This window comes from Andrena cerasifolii, chromosome 8 (assembly GCF_050908995.1).
Source record: "Andrena cerasifolii isolate SP2316 chromosome 8, iyAndCera1_principal, whole genome shotgun sequence".
Taxonomy (NCBI): domain Eukaryota; kingdom Metazoa; phylum Arthropoda; class Insecta; order Hymenoptera; family Andrenidae; genus Andrena; species Andrena cerasifolii.
The window spans coordinates 4,611,672-4,626,351 of NC_135125.1; the positions used below are offsets into that span (position 1 = coordinate 4,611,672).

The window sequence follows — 14,680 nt, forward strand, 5'->3', positions numbered from 1 at the left end:
GTGGCGCAGATTTCCCCACTCAGGCTTATCCCAAACAGAATATTCGAAAAGATTCTTAATCTGAATGAGTGTCACTGTCGTCAGTTAACAATTTTTATTGAAAAAAGTTTGACAAAACACCCTTTTTCCCGGTTATCTATTTATTATTTACAGCAAGATTAAGAAGTTATAGCTTTTAGCCACAGAGTTGCAAGTGTGTCCGTTATTACTACAAACGAATTAAATTAATGAAATATACCGTGGCCTCTTTATTTTGAAACAATTATAATATATTTCGTGGCATCTTTATTTTTAAACAATTTCAGAAAGTACATAGAACGTTTAAAAGAGTTACGCTGACATAAAAACAAAACCATCATGATACATATTTACACGGGAATAAAATTGAAAGATGTGCTGAATGAGGGGATTCCTCAGAAACGGACGGCAGGACGAAAAACACGTGCGATCTAGAAACGTGATCGGCCGGGCACCTTTCGACTTTGACAGTTATCGTTGGGCCGCCGCAGCCGATGGACGTGGCCGCGTAATACAATTAAATTCCGAAGTAATTCATGAACCGATCGTGCGCGATGCTGCGCCGTGAAAACAATTTCTGACGTCAATGCAGGCGTCCAGGAAAATGGTGAATATTTCGCTGTAGCGATAAAACAGAGCCCGCTCGAAATGCCGCGTGTTTTGACAGAACTATAAATGAAAAACAGAATGAAACAAGCGAAACATTCCGTTTCTTCCTTCGTTCCTGCCGACTACTTATTTAAGCAGAAAACATTCGAGCGATTCCGCGAGTTTCGATATCGAAAGTGCCTTTCGCGTGGGCCGCACGCGAGCACTTGACACTGAAAGTATTCGAGGTTAGAACAGATAAGAACGCGAGGCGCCGAAATTCTTTTGCTCAGCGCGTGTAAGTATCACCACGAAATTCATTCGCGACGCAAGCAGCGACTTCTAATCTTTCTGCTTCATTGTACTTCGATATTTGCTCGATGCGGTGCACGAGAAGTAAAATAAGCATGTACATATTTCGATATAGAACGCAGAGTGCGCTTGATGTTTCTTAACGCGCAGATGCGCAGGCGCTAGCTTTTCGGGGGCGCGGCATCCGAAATGAACGCGTCGGGAGGTCTAGCTTCCGCGAAGTCAAGTGAAACCGCAGATTTAGCGATTGACGTAACCAACGTGTTCATACCGTCGAGAGGGGCGAACGGGATGAATAACTCGGATCAGAGAAAACCCAGTGACGTCTAGGAGTTTGTGGGTGTCACAACCGAGAAGGGGATTTCACGGGACCATCTGTAGCAACCAGGAAATAGTAGTCAGACGCCAGAGCAGTGTGTGTATTTTTATGTGTGTTTGTATTGGGAATTGTAGGCTGCAAATGACGGAATTAGATCAAACTCGGATAAAGCGTTTACATTATCTTTCGAATAGCTTTTAATGACTCACAATCAGTTTCTTTCCCACTGTCTCTTACTAATAATGGCATTCAAGTACCGACCGTAAGTCTTGATTTAACAACTCGTTATGGAATATTTAGTCTGTTAAAATAGTTATACATAATTAGTAGTAACTATGTACAATTTTATTGGCAGGGGTTTTTGGGAACTGCAAATTTTGGAGAGCAGCAAATTTTAGAAAGCGACAAATTTTGGGGGGGGGGGGGCAAATTTTGGGGAGCGACAGATTTTGAGGGGGGGGAGGCAAATTTTGAGGTGCTGTAAATTTGAGGGGCAGCAAATTTTGGAGAGCGACAGATTTTGAGGGGCTGCAAATTTGGGGAGCGGCAAATTTTGAGCGATGGAAAGTGGAAAAATATTTAAACACAGGGGCGCAGACAACTTTAAAAACAATTCACTTTCTTTTCATGTAGTGAATTAGTAAGTGAGTAGTCATATTGAATTAATTTTGAAATTGTCACAACTCTTTTCAATTAAAATATTTGATGATATTTTAAGGAAAGGACGGCAGACGCGTGTTAATCTAGGGGCGCCTAATCGCAAAATCTGCCCCTGACAGTTCTGCCCGGTTAAGTTATTAATTTTATTCCGATTAGGTTCATTCAAAATCATCCCCATTATTACCACTTTTTGCTCACTTGGGATGTGGGAACCTTCGCACCCGAACGCTCTGTGCTCGAGAACAGGGGACCGGGAAGATAAGGTAACACTAACTTCTGAAATTTCAAGTTCTGCCTTTTCCAGCGAAGAAATATAATCTTCATGGATACATATTCAGAGAAAATGTAAGAGCGTGCCCTGGGTTAGGTCTGGGTTAGGCGATCGAAAAGTGGCACAGATGTTTCGGGACAGTGACTGTTTAACGAAGAGACGCAGAACTTTGGAGCGCCTCTTATTTGCAACTTTAAGGCGATGCCTTTGAAGCTGAAATTTAGTATACCTCTTTCCACTTCATGTTCTCGTGATACCTGGGCCAAAATCTGGCAAAAATTTTGAGAACGCCCAAAAATTCGGCTATGTACTAGGAGAACATGATGTCGAAAGAGGTGGCACTAAGTAACGTCTTCGGAGAGAGAATCGAGGATGCCTTTGATGCTGAAATTTAGTATACCTCTTTGCACTTCATGTTCTCCTGATATATTGGCCAAAATCTGGCAAAAATTTTCAGAATGCGCAAAATTGGGCTTTGTAACAGGAGAACATGATGTCGAAAGAGGTGGCACTAAGTAACGTCTTCGGAGAGAGAATCGAGGATGCCTTTGATGCTGAAATTTAGTATACCTCTTTTCGCTTCATGTTCTCCTGATACCTGGGCTAAAATCTGGCAAAAATTTTCAGAATGCGCAAAATTGGGCTTTGTAACAGGAGAACATGATGTCGAAAGAGATGGCACAAAGTAACGTCTCCGGAGAGAGAATCGAGGATGCCTTCGAAGCTGAAATTCAGAATACCTCTTTTCGCTTCATGTTCTCCTGATACCTGGGCCAAAATCTGGCAAAAGTTTTCAGAATGTACAAAATTGGGCTTTGTAACAGGAGAACATGATGTCGAAAGAGGTGGCACTAAGTAACGTCTCCGGAGAGCAAGTCAAAGAGCAAGAAGTGGCGCAGATGTTTCGAGACAGTGACTGTTCTGAAATTTAGTATACCTCTTTCCACTTCATGTTCTCCTGATATATTGGCCAAAATCTGGCGAAAATTTTCAGAATGCACAAAATTGGGCTTTGTAACAGGAGAACATGCCGTCGAAAGAGATGGCAAAAATAGGAAATCAGGTTTTTGCCGAATTTCTCCTATACTAGGGGATGAAAAATTTTGAAAAAAATCAGAGGCATTTCTGTTATCGGAGCACATATTAGAGAATTGTTTCAGATTTTTAAATTGAAAAACCAAGCTGTGAAAAATAAAAAATGCTGAAAAATGCCGATTGTGTATCGAAGCAGGCTTGGCACTATAATTATATTTTTACTGTAAGTACGTATGATTGTTAGTATTGTCCTGAATTTTTTGCAGATTTTTAAATTGAAAAACCAAGCTGTGAAAAATAAAAAACGCCAAAAAATGCTGAAAAATGCCGATTGTGTATCGAAGCAGGCTTGGCACTATAATTATATTTTTACTGTAAGTACGTATGATTGTTAGTATTGTCCTGAATTTTTTTCAGATTTTTAAATTGAAAAACCAAGCTGTGAAAAATAAAAAACGCCAAAAAATGCTGAAAAATGCCGATTGTGTATCGAAGCAGGCTTGGCACTATAATTATATTTTTACTGTAAGTACGTATGATTGTTACTATTGTCCTGAATTTTTTTCAGATTTTTCAATTTGTTGCGCCGCAGTTAAAAAAAATAAAAACCTATTTTTTCGTCGTTTTCTCCGTGTCAAAACCTATTATCCAATGCATTTTTCTATCATGAGTTTGTGGGCTATTAAGCGTCCTAGGATCCTATTATCATTTTAGTGTCACATGCAACGTTACCGGTGAAGTTTCGAAACAGATTGTAACGCTACGCGTGGTAGGAATTAGATATCAGCGCGCGTAAAACCACAAACGAGGTATAGGATAGACCTACCACCTTATGGATGTTCGTGTCGCCACCCAAACTGCATTACCGACCCATAATTTGAGGTCTGAAGGTAGTGGCATCTGCTCATGAACAGCGTCCAACTCAGCAACTACTCTGAGATGTGTTGAAATGCTGATAGGTGTGTGCGTACTTACATACGTGTGACTTGTTTAGAGAGAGAGTTTGACATAGAGGGTAGGCTTTTGCTACGTTATGCTTTGGCTAGGTTTGTCAACGACTCACGCGGATTTCTCTCCGAAAATCCATTTCGGGGATCAAGACACTATGGCGCACAAAAATGGTATTTCTTCGAAGCCCGTGCAAGCTATAAATTACAAGATGACATTGTTTATTATGCGTGTAGTAGAACCCTTCCACGTATCGTACACTGAAAAGTATTAAAAATTCACGCTGTTACTGACATTCCCGCAACTTTCTAATGCACTGTTTAATCATTCTAGTGAAGTAATAATAATTGCATCCTATTTGCCCCGAGTATTACTTTACCGGCAACACTGAAATTTATTGTAAAATCTAATTCTTAAAAGTCTCGCAGAAAGTTGCATGACTCGTGAGTGTCGTGGGGTGCATGGATGCAACTGCAAATCGAGTTACTTTTGAAACCCGCATTGGGAAATAAAATTTTGTCTAGCCCTGATAAATTCATCGGCTCAGTGAAGTGTGTCAGGGGGGCCAAGCCGTCTTTGTTTGGCTGAAGTTTTCCCGTTTAGTTAGCACCTTATTGGTAGGAGGCGCTAGGTATATCACACACACATACCTACGTGTATCAGTGAACACGACACGCAACCTTTCGACGTTGGTGAAATGTTACCATGACGACCGTCGTCATTTAGAAATGTTTGGCGCAGACACGAGGAAGTGTCCTCACTTTCCCTGGTTTACCCTTTCTAATGCCGCCTGACCATGGATTGTCGCGTCAGTGACGCGTATGCAGCAGATAGAAGGATATACAAAGAAATTGAATATATTTTCTTTTCCTAAGAAAAGAAGAAATATTCAATTTCAATGTTTATCCTTCTATCTGCTGCATACGTGTCGCTGGCGCGACGATCCGTGGACAGGTTTTAAAGTAAACGGTGCATTACACGTATACACATACACATACGACCCAATTCACACATTCACAGTTTAGTACGCACCTCATTGGTAGGAGGCATTACAAACTCTGCTTCAACTTTCGTAAGAGGGAAGCTTGGCCCCCCTGAAGTGTGTGCACGTCATAGTGCATATTATCTTGTGATTTCTCAATTTGCGCATCAATTTCATCGGTTACTGGACCATGTGGGAGGCCTTTTAACAGGATTCCATTGAGATATACCCGTTAGTTGGAGAAATATGAGTGACTTACTTGTTTCTCCCCCTTAGTTACTAACATCGACGATGTATTATAAATATGTATGCGCATCCGCCATATTGGGTCCTCCGGAGAGAGAAGACTACTGAGTACCCGCCTTTTTGGGTATTGTCAGATTCACTTTATAAACAAAATATGCGTTGTTGATATTGATGCATAGTAGCACGACACATTATTAGAGTATTTTATTATATTTCAGTTTATATTTGGTTTATAAAGCGAATCTGACAATACCCGAAAAGGCGGGTACTCAATAATCTTCTCTCTACGGAGGACCCAATATGGCGGATGCGCATACTCACCTCTTTAGGCCGTCTGTCCACGAAGCGTCGCGTCATAGACGCGTACGCGTAGAGAACAATCGTACGACGCATTGATGTGCATTTGTCAAGATGCCTGGCGTACGATTGGTCTCTACGCGTACGCGTCTATGACGCGACGCTTCGTGGACAGACGGCCTTAGTGTTCTACGTTTGCTCAGGGGGACCAAGCCGTTTGTGATTGGCCGAAGTTCCCGTTTAGTTAGCACCTAGTAGGTAGGAGGCGCTAGGTACATTACACACACATACCTAGGTGTATCAGTGAGCACGCATACAACTTTTCAACGTTGGTGAAGTGTTACCATTGGTTACCATGACGACCGTCGTCATTTTTAAATGTTTGGCGCAAACACGAGGAAGTGTAAAAGCACGTGGATCAGTCATCACATAAGATAATTAATTTTTGTAATATAGCGTCTTTGAGATACTGTAAGTTTTTTTATTAATTGCATGAATTTGAGTTTTAGATTATGTCCGGGCCTAAGAAGTGCGAAGTGAAAGGTTGCGAATCGGGAAATAAACTACTGAGGGCATTTCCCGATATCGTTAAAGACCGAGAGAGGTGCTTAAAATGGATTGCTGCTTGCGGCAATCCATTGTTAATGCACCAATCTCTTTGTAACAGGAAGATCTGTGATGCGCACTTCTTAGGCATCTACAAATTACAAAAGAATCTTTGTAAGACTGCTGTTCCGACGCTTCTACTTCCAGGTATGTTTAATATATAGGGTGTACGTTTCTGAAAACGTACTGAAAATATTGTAAGGGGTGATTCTAGAGATAAAAATAAGACGAAAATCAAGAATAACGATTTCGCGTTTGGGCCTTCATGTTGCAGTACTAATGGTTTAAAGTTAAATTTCTATCTCCTGAACTAATAGTCGGAGGACACTGCGCTTTTATAGTTACATTATCGACTAGCAATAGAACAAAAAAGTATTCATACATTTTTCTGTATGTCTTAGGTTTTAACACGGTTCAGCAGGCAGCTGAACATATGGAGGTCCATACTGGTAAGAAAATACAAACTTATAGTTACATTATCGACTAGCAATAGAACAAAAAAGTATTCATACATTTTTCTGTATGTCTTAGGTTTTAACACGGTTCAGCAGGCAGCTGAATGTATGGAGGTCCATACTGGTAAGAAAATGCAAACATTCGATACTGTCTCCCTTGTTTCAACTGTTAGAATAACAGATATTTTTCAATAATAATGAATAGTAGCGTAGTAGTACAATTTGAATTTTTCTATCTTTATGCCATTCCGATCAGCAAATTATTAATTTTGTACAAAGCCTCTGTAATGGCCGATTTCTTCGCCTCTGGATAAAAGTTATCTGGTGGATAGGTACAGTAAAGTGTGATTAACTCGCGTTTCCCTAGGTTAGTTACATCGCAAAAATGTCAATATTAAGCTGCTATGTCAAAGTGAAAATTGTATAGATATAAATATCAATTAATAAATGGTCATTCTTTAAACATTCACCAGTTTAATTCTGCAACAGCAGCTTAATATTAATATTTTTCCGATGTAACTAGCCTAGGAGAACGCGAGGCAATCACACTCTACTGTACCTATCCACCAGATAACTTTTATCTAGAGGCGAAGAAATCGGCCGTAAAAGTCTCTCTTACCCCATAACTTCGATAAGTCGAAACCTCTATAACTCGAAGATTTTAGTTCTTCCCTTCAGATTCGAGTTAACGTATTAATCATTTGCAATAAATTTTACAGATACTGAATATGCTGTTGCCGGAACCTCTGGACTATCATTGGGGACAAGGAAAGGTACTGCAACGTTTTATATTAGAAACTATTCTTAAGGTTGTTTTATTCAAAATCCATTTCCTCTAAAAACTCCCTTAAACTTCTGCTATTTGTACTGTTTATTAGTATTTCCCAATTCCTCCTTTTAATATATATTCTTCATACTGAGCATGTGCTAACAGCTTGTTTTTTATTATAACCCGGAGCATGGGGTGTTGATAAAACCACCTTAAATTTTATACAGTTTTCTGGGTGCTGGAAATTCAGTTTTTTTCATGCATAAATTGTTACTTTATACTATTTAGCATCTGTGCTGAAATTGTTCAGGACAAATAGGAAGTCCAGCCTTTCTCCGGAAGAGGTGCGGCAATATAACGTAATTGTCTCCTTGATGAAAACAAGGAGACAAATGCGTAAACGCCATATAGAATGTAAGGAACGTTTGCAACATACCGAAATATTGCCTGTGCGTTTATTTTTTTATATTGCATGAGTGTTTGACTTTTTATATTGCATGTAGGAGTGGAATAAATTAAATTTTGGAATGATCAGAAATCCTTCAAATGGCGTCACTTTCCCTGGTTTACCTTTCCTAAGGCCGCCTGACCATGGATCGTCGCGTCAGTGACGCGTATGCAGCACATAGAAGGATATATAAAGAAATTGGACATATTTTCTTTTCCTATGAAAAAAAGAAATATTCAATTTCAATGTTTATCCTTCTATCTGCTGCATGCGTGTCGCTGGCGCGACGATCCGTGGACAGTTTTTAAAGTAAGCGGTGCATTACACATATACACATACACATACGTCCCGATTTACACATTCACAGTTTAGTAGGCAGGAGGCGCTACAAACTCTGCTTCAACTTTCGTAAGAGGGAAGCTTGGCCCCCCTGCGTTTGCTGCACGCTCGCTGCACCGGAAGGGAAAGGATTCTAGGGAATTCTCTGCACTACCACTGCGCGTAGTAACTAAATCTGAACGGTTGTCTCTGCACTTCATTCACCGGATGCATGAATCGGAACGCACCCTAAATGTCGCAAGACTCCGTGACGTCAAACCAATCACCGCCAACGCCAAGCTTTCCGACGCAGCCCCAACGCGAAGCCCACCACGGCCAATCAGCGTCGCCGGAAATAGGTTGTCGACGCTGATTGGCCGTGGCTGGCGTTGGCTAGCTTGGCGCTGGCGTCAGTTCACGCACACATTAACGCCACTCCTGTAGGTGTTCCCCCTCCACTACGAGTAGGATTTATTTAGGAATTCCAGGCCACCTCCGGGGCTCTGGTTCGAACCATTCGTCATTTGTCTCAAGTCTGCATTCGCGGTGTTCGTCTGTGTTCGTCGTACATACAGTACTTTTGTGGACGCCACGCGACCCACGCGAGGCGCAGCGATTTGTGAAAATTTTTAGAGTTTTGCATTGTGTGCGTTATTAAAATTGAAATATGAATAAAGAATCAAGTAAGACAGATATTTAATACTTGCATCAGTTGAATTGTAGAAATGATAATTTTTTGATGAATTTAAAAATTGTTGATCATACAGCTCTTTGAAATATATTGTTGATCTTTTTTCAATAAATTATAATTGTTGAACTAACAAACTGATATAAACGAGGTTTTGGGTGCTGACAGTGGAAACATAAAAGTATCTAATAGAAATTATTTTTAAATTAAAAAAACAAATTTGTGACTTTATTTTTGGATTTCGTGTGGAATGACCCCTATGCTAAAAATTACGTTCATTACTTTCTTCTTTTAATATTTATTCTTTTAAATTTGTTTATTGTTACAATATTTAAAATGTACTAATAATGGATATTTTATACAGGCAATGATACTAGTGCTATTGGACCTAGCAGTCCAGTTATTACAAGCTCAAACATAAAGATTGAAACATGTAAGATATATCTTCAATTTATGAGTTTTTCCAATTATAAAACTATAAACTGAACATAGTTTCTTTTTTTCTTGAAGGGGAATGACTTGTGAGGACCCTTGATTTTTATGACCTTACCTATTCCTCTAATGCCTTTTCCACATTCACAAAAGTCCAGATATAGACGATTTGCTTTTCACATTCAGTAATTATTGTAAGCTGAAGAAGATATTACAACGCGTGAAAGTCGTGGTATTCTTTCTTTCGAGCTCTGTCAACCAGTCATCTTGACATTTACTTCAATTTAATTGGTTCTTCATTTTTGTTTCATCATTAGCGTTGAAACATAAAAATAAAATATTTTCGTTAGCTTTTTACCTAACTGGTGGAAGGTTAATAATTTTACATCAATTTAATTTTAGAAATAATATGTCTTTGAAAATTTTAAGTATCTTTCCAGGATATGTTAAACAATATGTTCATTTAATATGTATTGTAATAATATTAAAAATGTACTAATAATGGATATTTTTTTACAGGCGATGATAATGGCTGGAATGGTGGACCTATCATTGCAGATATTACAAGCTTAAACGTGAAGATGGAATCAAGTAAGATATTCTTTAATTTATGAGTTTTTTCAATCATAGAATTATAAACTGAACATACTTAGTTTCTTTTTTCAATGATTGTAAGACAAATATTTAATATATCGGTAATTGCACTGTTGTACACCGTACAACATGCTTTGGTTTTTGCCAAAGCAGACTCCTCCTTTGTCTTTTCCACTTTCAGAAAAGTCCAGATTTGCTTTTCACGTTCAGTAATTATTGAGGACTGAAGCAGATATTACAATGCATGAACATCGTGTCATTCTTTCTTTCGAGCTCTCAACCAGTTAAATCGATATTCACTTCAATTCGATTGGTTTTTTATTTTTACTTCTTTATTAGCAATAAAACGTAAAAATGAAATATTTTAGTTAGTTTTTTACCTAACTGGCGGAAGGTTAATACGTTTGTATGAATATTATTATAGAAATGATAATTTGTTGAAAAATTTAAGTATCTTTCACGGGTATGCTAAACATTATGTTCATTTAGTATGTGTCATGATATTATAAATGTACTAATAATGGATATTTTATACAGGCGATGATGCCAGTGTTGCTGGACCTGGCAGTCCAGTTATTACAAGCTCAACTGTAAAGATTGAATCATGTAAGATACATCTTTAATTTCCGAGTTTCCTCAATTATAGAATTATAAACTGAACATACTGTGCCCGGATGGAAAGAATGTCACAGGGGCGGGCTAGAGGGGTTCTTCGCTCGCATTGGCTCCCGCCGCCCGTGTTCCGTTTGCTTCCTTTGAATTCGTCGACGTTGTCGCGCCGACCAATAGAGATATACTATTCAGACCATAGAGCTTCTCGACCGACTTCTTTCCATTCGGACACAGTACTTAAGCTCGGTATCAGATATATTGGCCGGTGATTTCGTTTTCGGGAACAGCGATTGAGGAGAAATCAGCCACCATCATCTGACGATTGTGGATTTGTGTCAGTTGAAGTTGCGTGCCCCACGCAGGGTATGGTGGGGTAACGGGAACGCTGCTCGGCTCCGTCTGAACCTAGTCGTTTGGCTGTTATTTATTATTAACGCAATAGTTGGGTGCGTTACGAAGTTATGCGTAGACCATTACGAGATAAAGCTATCGAGAAAGAATCAATGTTGTGACCAATAAAGATAGTCGTTCACTAGGCCGAAGCGCCGCAATCACGTATTGCCCATATGACAGAAGAGCGGCGACGAACATTTCGCGTTGGTCGCCGCGCTTCGCTTCGGCATAATGGTCGACGGCCTTTAAGCTCCTGATTTTTTTCAGAGCTAGCTTACACCTATTCTGGTGTGTGTATTTCTACGCTGACAGCTCGGTTTGGCCTACACGCCAGGAGCTTGGCACTATCCCCACCACTTCTGGCTCACTCTTGTTCTGCGAAGGCGACAGCGAGTCAGAAAACGTTAAGAAAAGGAGCACCGAGACAGGCAAACTGTATGGTGGGAGAATACCCCTCACGAACTCACCGGCCAATATATCTGATACCGACTTTACTTTCTTTTTACAATGATTGTAGAAGAAATATTTCACATTTCGGCAGTTGCGTTGTACCGTGTACATTCATACTCGGTTTTTCTCGAAGAAAACTGATCTGCGAGGGCCCTTGATTTGTATGACCTTGCCTATTCCTCCATTGCCCTTTCCACTTTCACAAAACTCTAGGGACGGACGATTTGCTTATCATGTTCAGTATTATGAGCTGAAGCAGATATTACAATGCGTATCTTCTCAATGTCGTTTCTTTCGAGCTATCAACCAGTCAAATCGATATTTACTTCAATTCGATTGGTTTTTTATTTTTGCTTCTTCATTAGCGTTAAAACGTAAAAATGATATATTTTCGTTAGCTTTTTACCTAACAGCCGGAAGGTTAATACTTTTGCATCAATATAAATTTAGAAATGATAAGTATTTTGAAATATTTAAGTATCTTTCAAGGATATGCTAAACACTATATTCATTTAATACGTACTGTTATGATATTAGAAATGTACTAATAATGGATATTTGATACAGGCTATGATGATAGTGCGTGGACTATTGAACCTGGCTGTGCAGCCAGTACAATCTCAGATGCAGAGAATGATTCAAGTAAGATATATCCTTAATTCGTGAGTTTTTCAAGTTATAGAGTTACAAACTGAACATAGTTTTTTTTTTCAATCACTATTTTCCTGAAATTGATTTTTAATATTGTATGAATAAAAAGTATTATTTTATGAATAGGCAGTGGTAGCAGCTCCAACGCCCCCACTGCAAGGAAAATAAGGAAGAGGCAACCATTTCTCCAAGTTTGGCTAGAGGACCCACACTTCAAACCGTGGCTTCAGCAAGCTGATGACCCGCACAAGGGGAAGTGCACAGTTTGCTGCAGATACGTTGTGGCTGGCAAAAGTCACCTACAAAAACATGCAACCAGCAAAGTGCATAACATGAACATGCAACACAGGGAAGGACCACTAGCAAGCACAGTTCAACCAACAAGGAATTTTTCAGAGAATGTAAAGGTGGCAGAAATAAGGTTTTGCATAGACATGATAGAACACAATCGATCCTTTAACTCATTCAAACAGTTCGTTCAAATGCCGCAAACGCCGCCGCTAGACGCAAATATAGTTGAACGCATATCTCTTAAAAGAAGTAAAATCACAGCAATTGTGCAAAATGTTATAAATAAATCCATCGTTTTAGAAAGAACCGAAATATTGCATGGCAAATTATTTTCTGTTTTGATAGAGGAAACCACAGACGTATCTGATAGGAAAATTTTATGGTTCCTAATTCGATATTTCCACAAAGAACAGACATATACATATTTATTAGATTTAATTAGAATTAAAGAATGTACAGCAGAAAATCTGTACAAGTGTTTTCTAAATACGTTAAAGAAATATAATTTGCCTGTCAGCAATATCGTTGGTGTGTGCGCTGACAACACGAATGTAATGCTTGGAAGAGAGAATTCATTAATTTCTCGTTTATTAGCAGACAATGAAGAAATTTCTGTCTTCTCATGCATTTGCCATTACATGGATTTGGTTGCATCCGAGGCGTGCAAACACTTGCCATCGCACGTAGAGGATTTTTTGCATTCGATTCTTACGTACTTCGTCCGAAGTCCTATTCAGCAGAGCCTTTCAGAAAGTATGCAAGACTTTATAAACTTTGCAAACCAAAAAGTTCTACACCCATCAAGAGCAAGGTGGCTAGGACTATCCGAATCTGCGGAAAGAGTTTTAAATCAGTGGCCAGATTTATTTGCTGTCCTTGCGCAGGTAGTAACAGAAGGAAAGTCCAAAGTTGCAAGCAAAATATTACGAAATTTTAATTGCCCATATACTAAAGCATATGTGCAATTTATAAATTACGTACTAAACATATTTACTGGGATCAACAGACTCTTTCAGAGCTCGAAAGTCCTAATTCATTGCCTGCTCCCTGAAAGTTTGAGGTTGGTAAGATTATTGGGAGGTAATTTTATAAAGTCCGAATATATTACGGCACCCAACATACACGAAATAGACGTGTACAATGAAGCAAATTTACTGCCAATGCGGACAATTTATATCGGAGCGGAAGCTATGGCGACGATTAATAAAATTACAAATAGTAAATTACAAGATGAGAAACAAATTATACAATTTTATACAAATATAAAAAATTTTTATCAATCCGCTTTCAAAAATATTGTTAAAAGATTGCCGTTTAACGAACCATTTTTAAATTCACTAGAATTTTTAAGCCCGCACATAGCTTTAGATATTACTAGTCATCAGAATGACCAATTAAATTGTATTTTAAGCAAATTTAAATCTAAATTTAATTGTAACGATGTATTAAATGAGTGGCGTTTATTACCCTTTTATTTTTCACTCGAGGAAAAAGCAAGTTTAAAAATACTCGATATACCCGAATTCTGGTCTCAAATTAGCAACACCAACGATATTTCCGGGAAATATATGTTTAAAAACATATCGAAACTAGCACGGTTGTGCTTATCGCTGCCTCATACGAACGCTGATGTTGATCGATTTTTATCCATTGTCACAGAAATAAAAACAAAAGAGAGAAATAAATTGAAGCCACAAACGGTTGCTGCACTAACCAGGATCAAATTAGATTTAACCGATAAGAATGTAAACTCCTTCGATTACAAAATTACTGATAACATGCTAAATTTATTTAATAGCAGCATGTATGGGAGAGAACGTATACCAGAAGAACTTGCTGGGATTTTATTGTCGGATGAGGCAGATGAAAGTGATAACGAGACTAGCGATAATTAGAAAATTTGATATTGATAAATGTATATATTGTAGTTTTTAAAAAATATATATGTTCCTGTTTATATGTACATTATACACTTTCACTGTAATATTATGTTTTGTACTTTAAGTTTTATATTTTATGTATATATTTTGTAATTTAATTTATCTATAATTTATGTATATTTTGTAAATATTACATAGAGAAATACGTTTATACGTAACATCCGTTATACATATATAACGTTATATGTTATAACATTCCTCGAATTTAGAATAAGTGCATAAATATATAATATTTCTATTATTCTGTTTTTTTTTTAAATGTCATCAATCTATATATATAAAAGAAGAAGTCCTGACTGACTGACCGACTCGTGAACGCCCAGCTCAAACCGTTTAAGCTAGGAACGTGAAATTTGG

General features: G+C 38.4%; 1 protein-coding gene across 10 annotated transcripts; it reads left to right on the plus strand.

The window, feature by feature from the left end:
- The first annotated feature begins 366 nt into the window (after positions 1-366).
- On the plus strand, positions 367-14,566 carry LOC143371905 (protein FAM200B-like). 10 transcript variants are annotated; one of them, XM_076817541.1, is made up of 14 exons: positions 367-625; positions 1,069-1,333; positions 2,054-2,160; positions 3,470-4,162; positions 5,880-6,429; positions 6,684-6,731; positions 6,814-6,861; positions 7,457-7,510; positions 7,795-7,920; positions 9,325-9,393; positions 9,912-9,983; positions 10,524-10,592; positions 12,009-12,083; positions 12,219-14,566. In XM_076817541.1, exons 5-14 carry the CDS (start codon positions 6,189-6,191, stop codon positions 14,276-14,278), a joined length of 2,862 nt encoding a protein of 953 aa, XP_076673656.1. In that variant the 5' UTR covers positions 367-625; positions 1,069-1,333; positions 2,054-2,160; positions 3,470-4,162; positions 5,880-6,188; the 3' UTR covers positions 14,279-14,566. The 10 variants fall into 10 exon arrangements, with proteins under 10 accessions (XP_076673656.1, XP_076673654.1, XP_076673651.1 ...); XM_076817539.1 differs by lacking the exon at positions 367-625 and having other exon boundaries at positions 1,054-1,333; positions 3,470-3,732; positions 3,918-4,162; XM_076817536.1 differs by lacking the exon at positions 367-625 and having other exon boundaries at positions 1,054-1,333; positions 3,470-3,728; positions 3,918-4,162.
- The last annotated feature ends 114 nt before the right edge of the window (positions 14,567-14,680 follow it).

Excerpts from the sequence above, each read along its gene's own strand:
- LOC143371905 (XM_076817541.1), top strand. The coding sequence starts at position 6,189 with ATGTCCGGGCCTAAGAAGTGCGAAGTGAAAGGTTGCGAATCGGGAAAT. Across the intron at positions 6,732-6,813 it reads ACATATGGAGGTCCATACTG|GTTTTAACACGGTTCAGCAG; the intron begins GTAAGAAAATAC and ends TGTATGTCTTAG. Across the intron at positions 9,394-9,911 it reads AAACATAAAGATTGAAACAT|GCGATGATAATGGCTGGAAT; the intron begins GTAAGATATATC and ends ATTTTTTTACAG.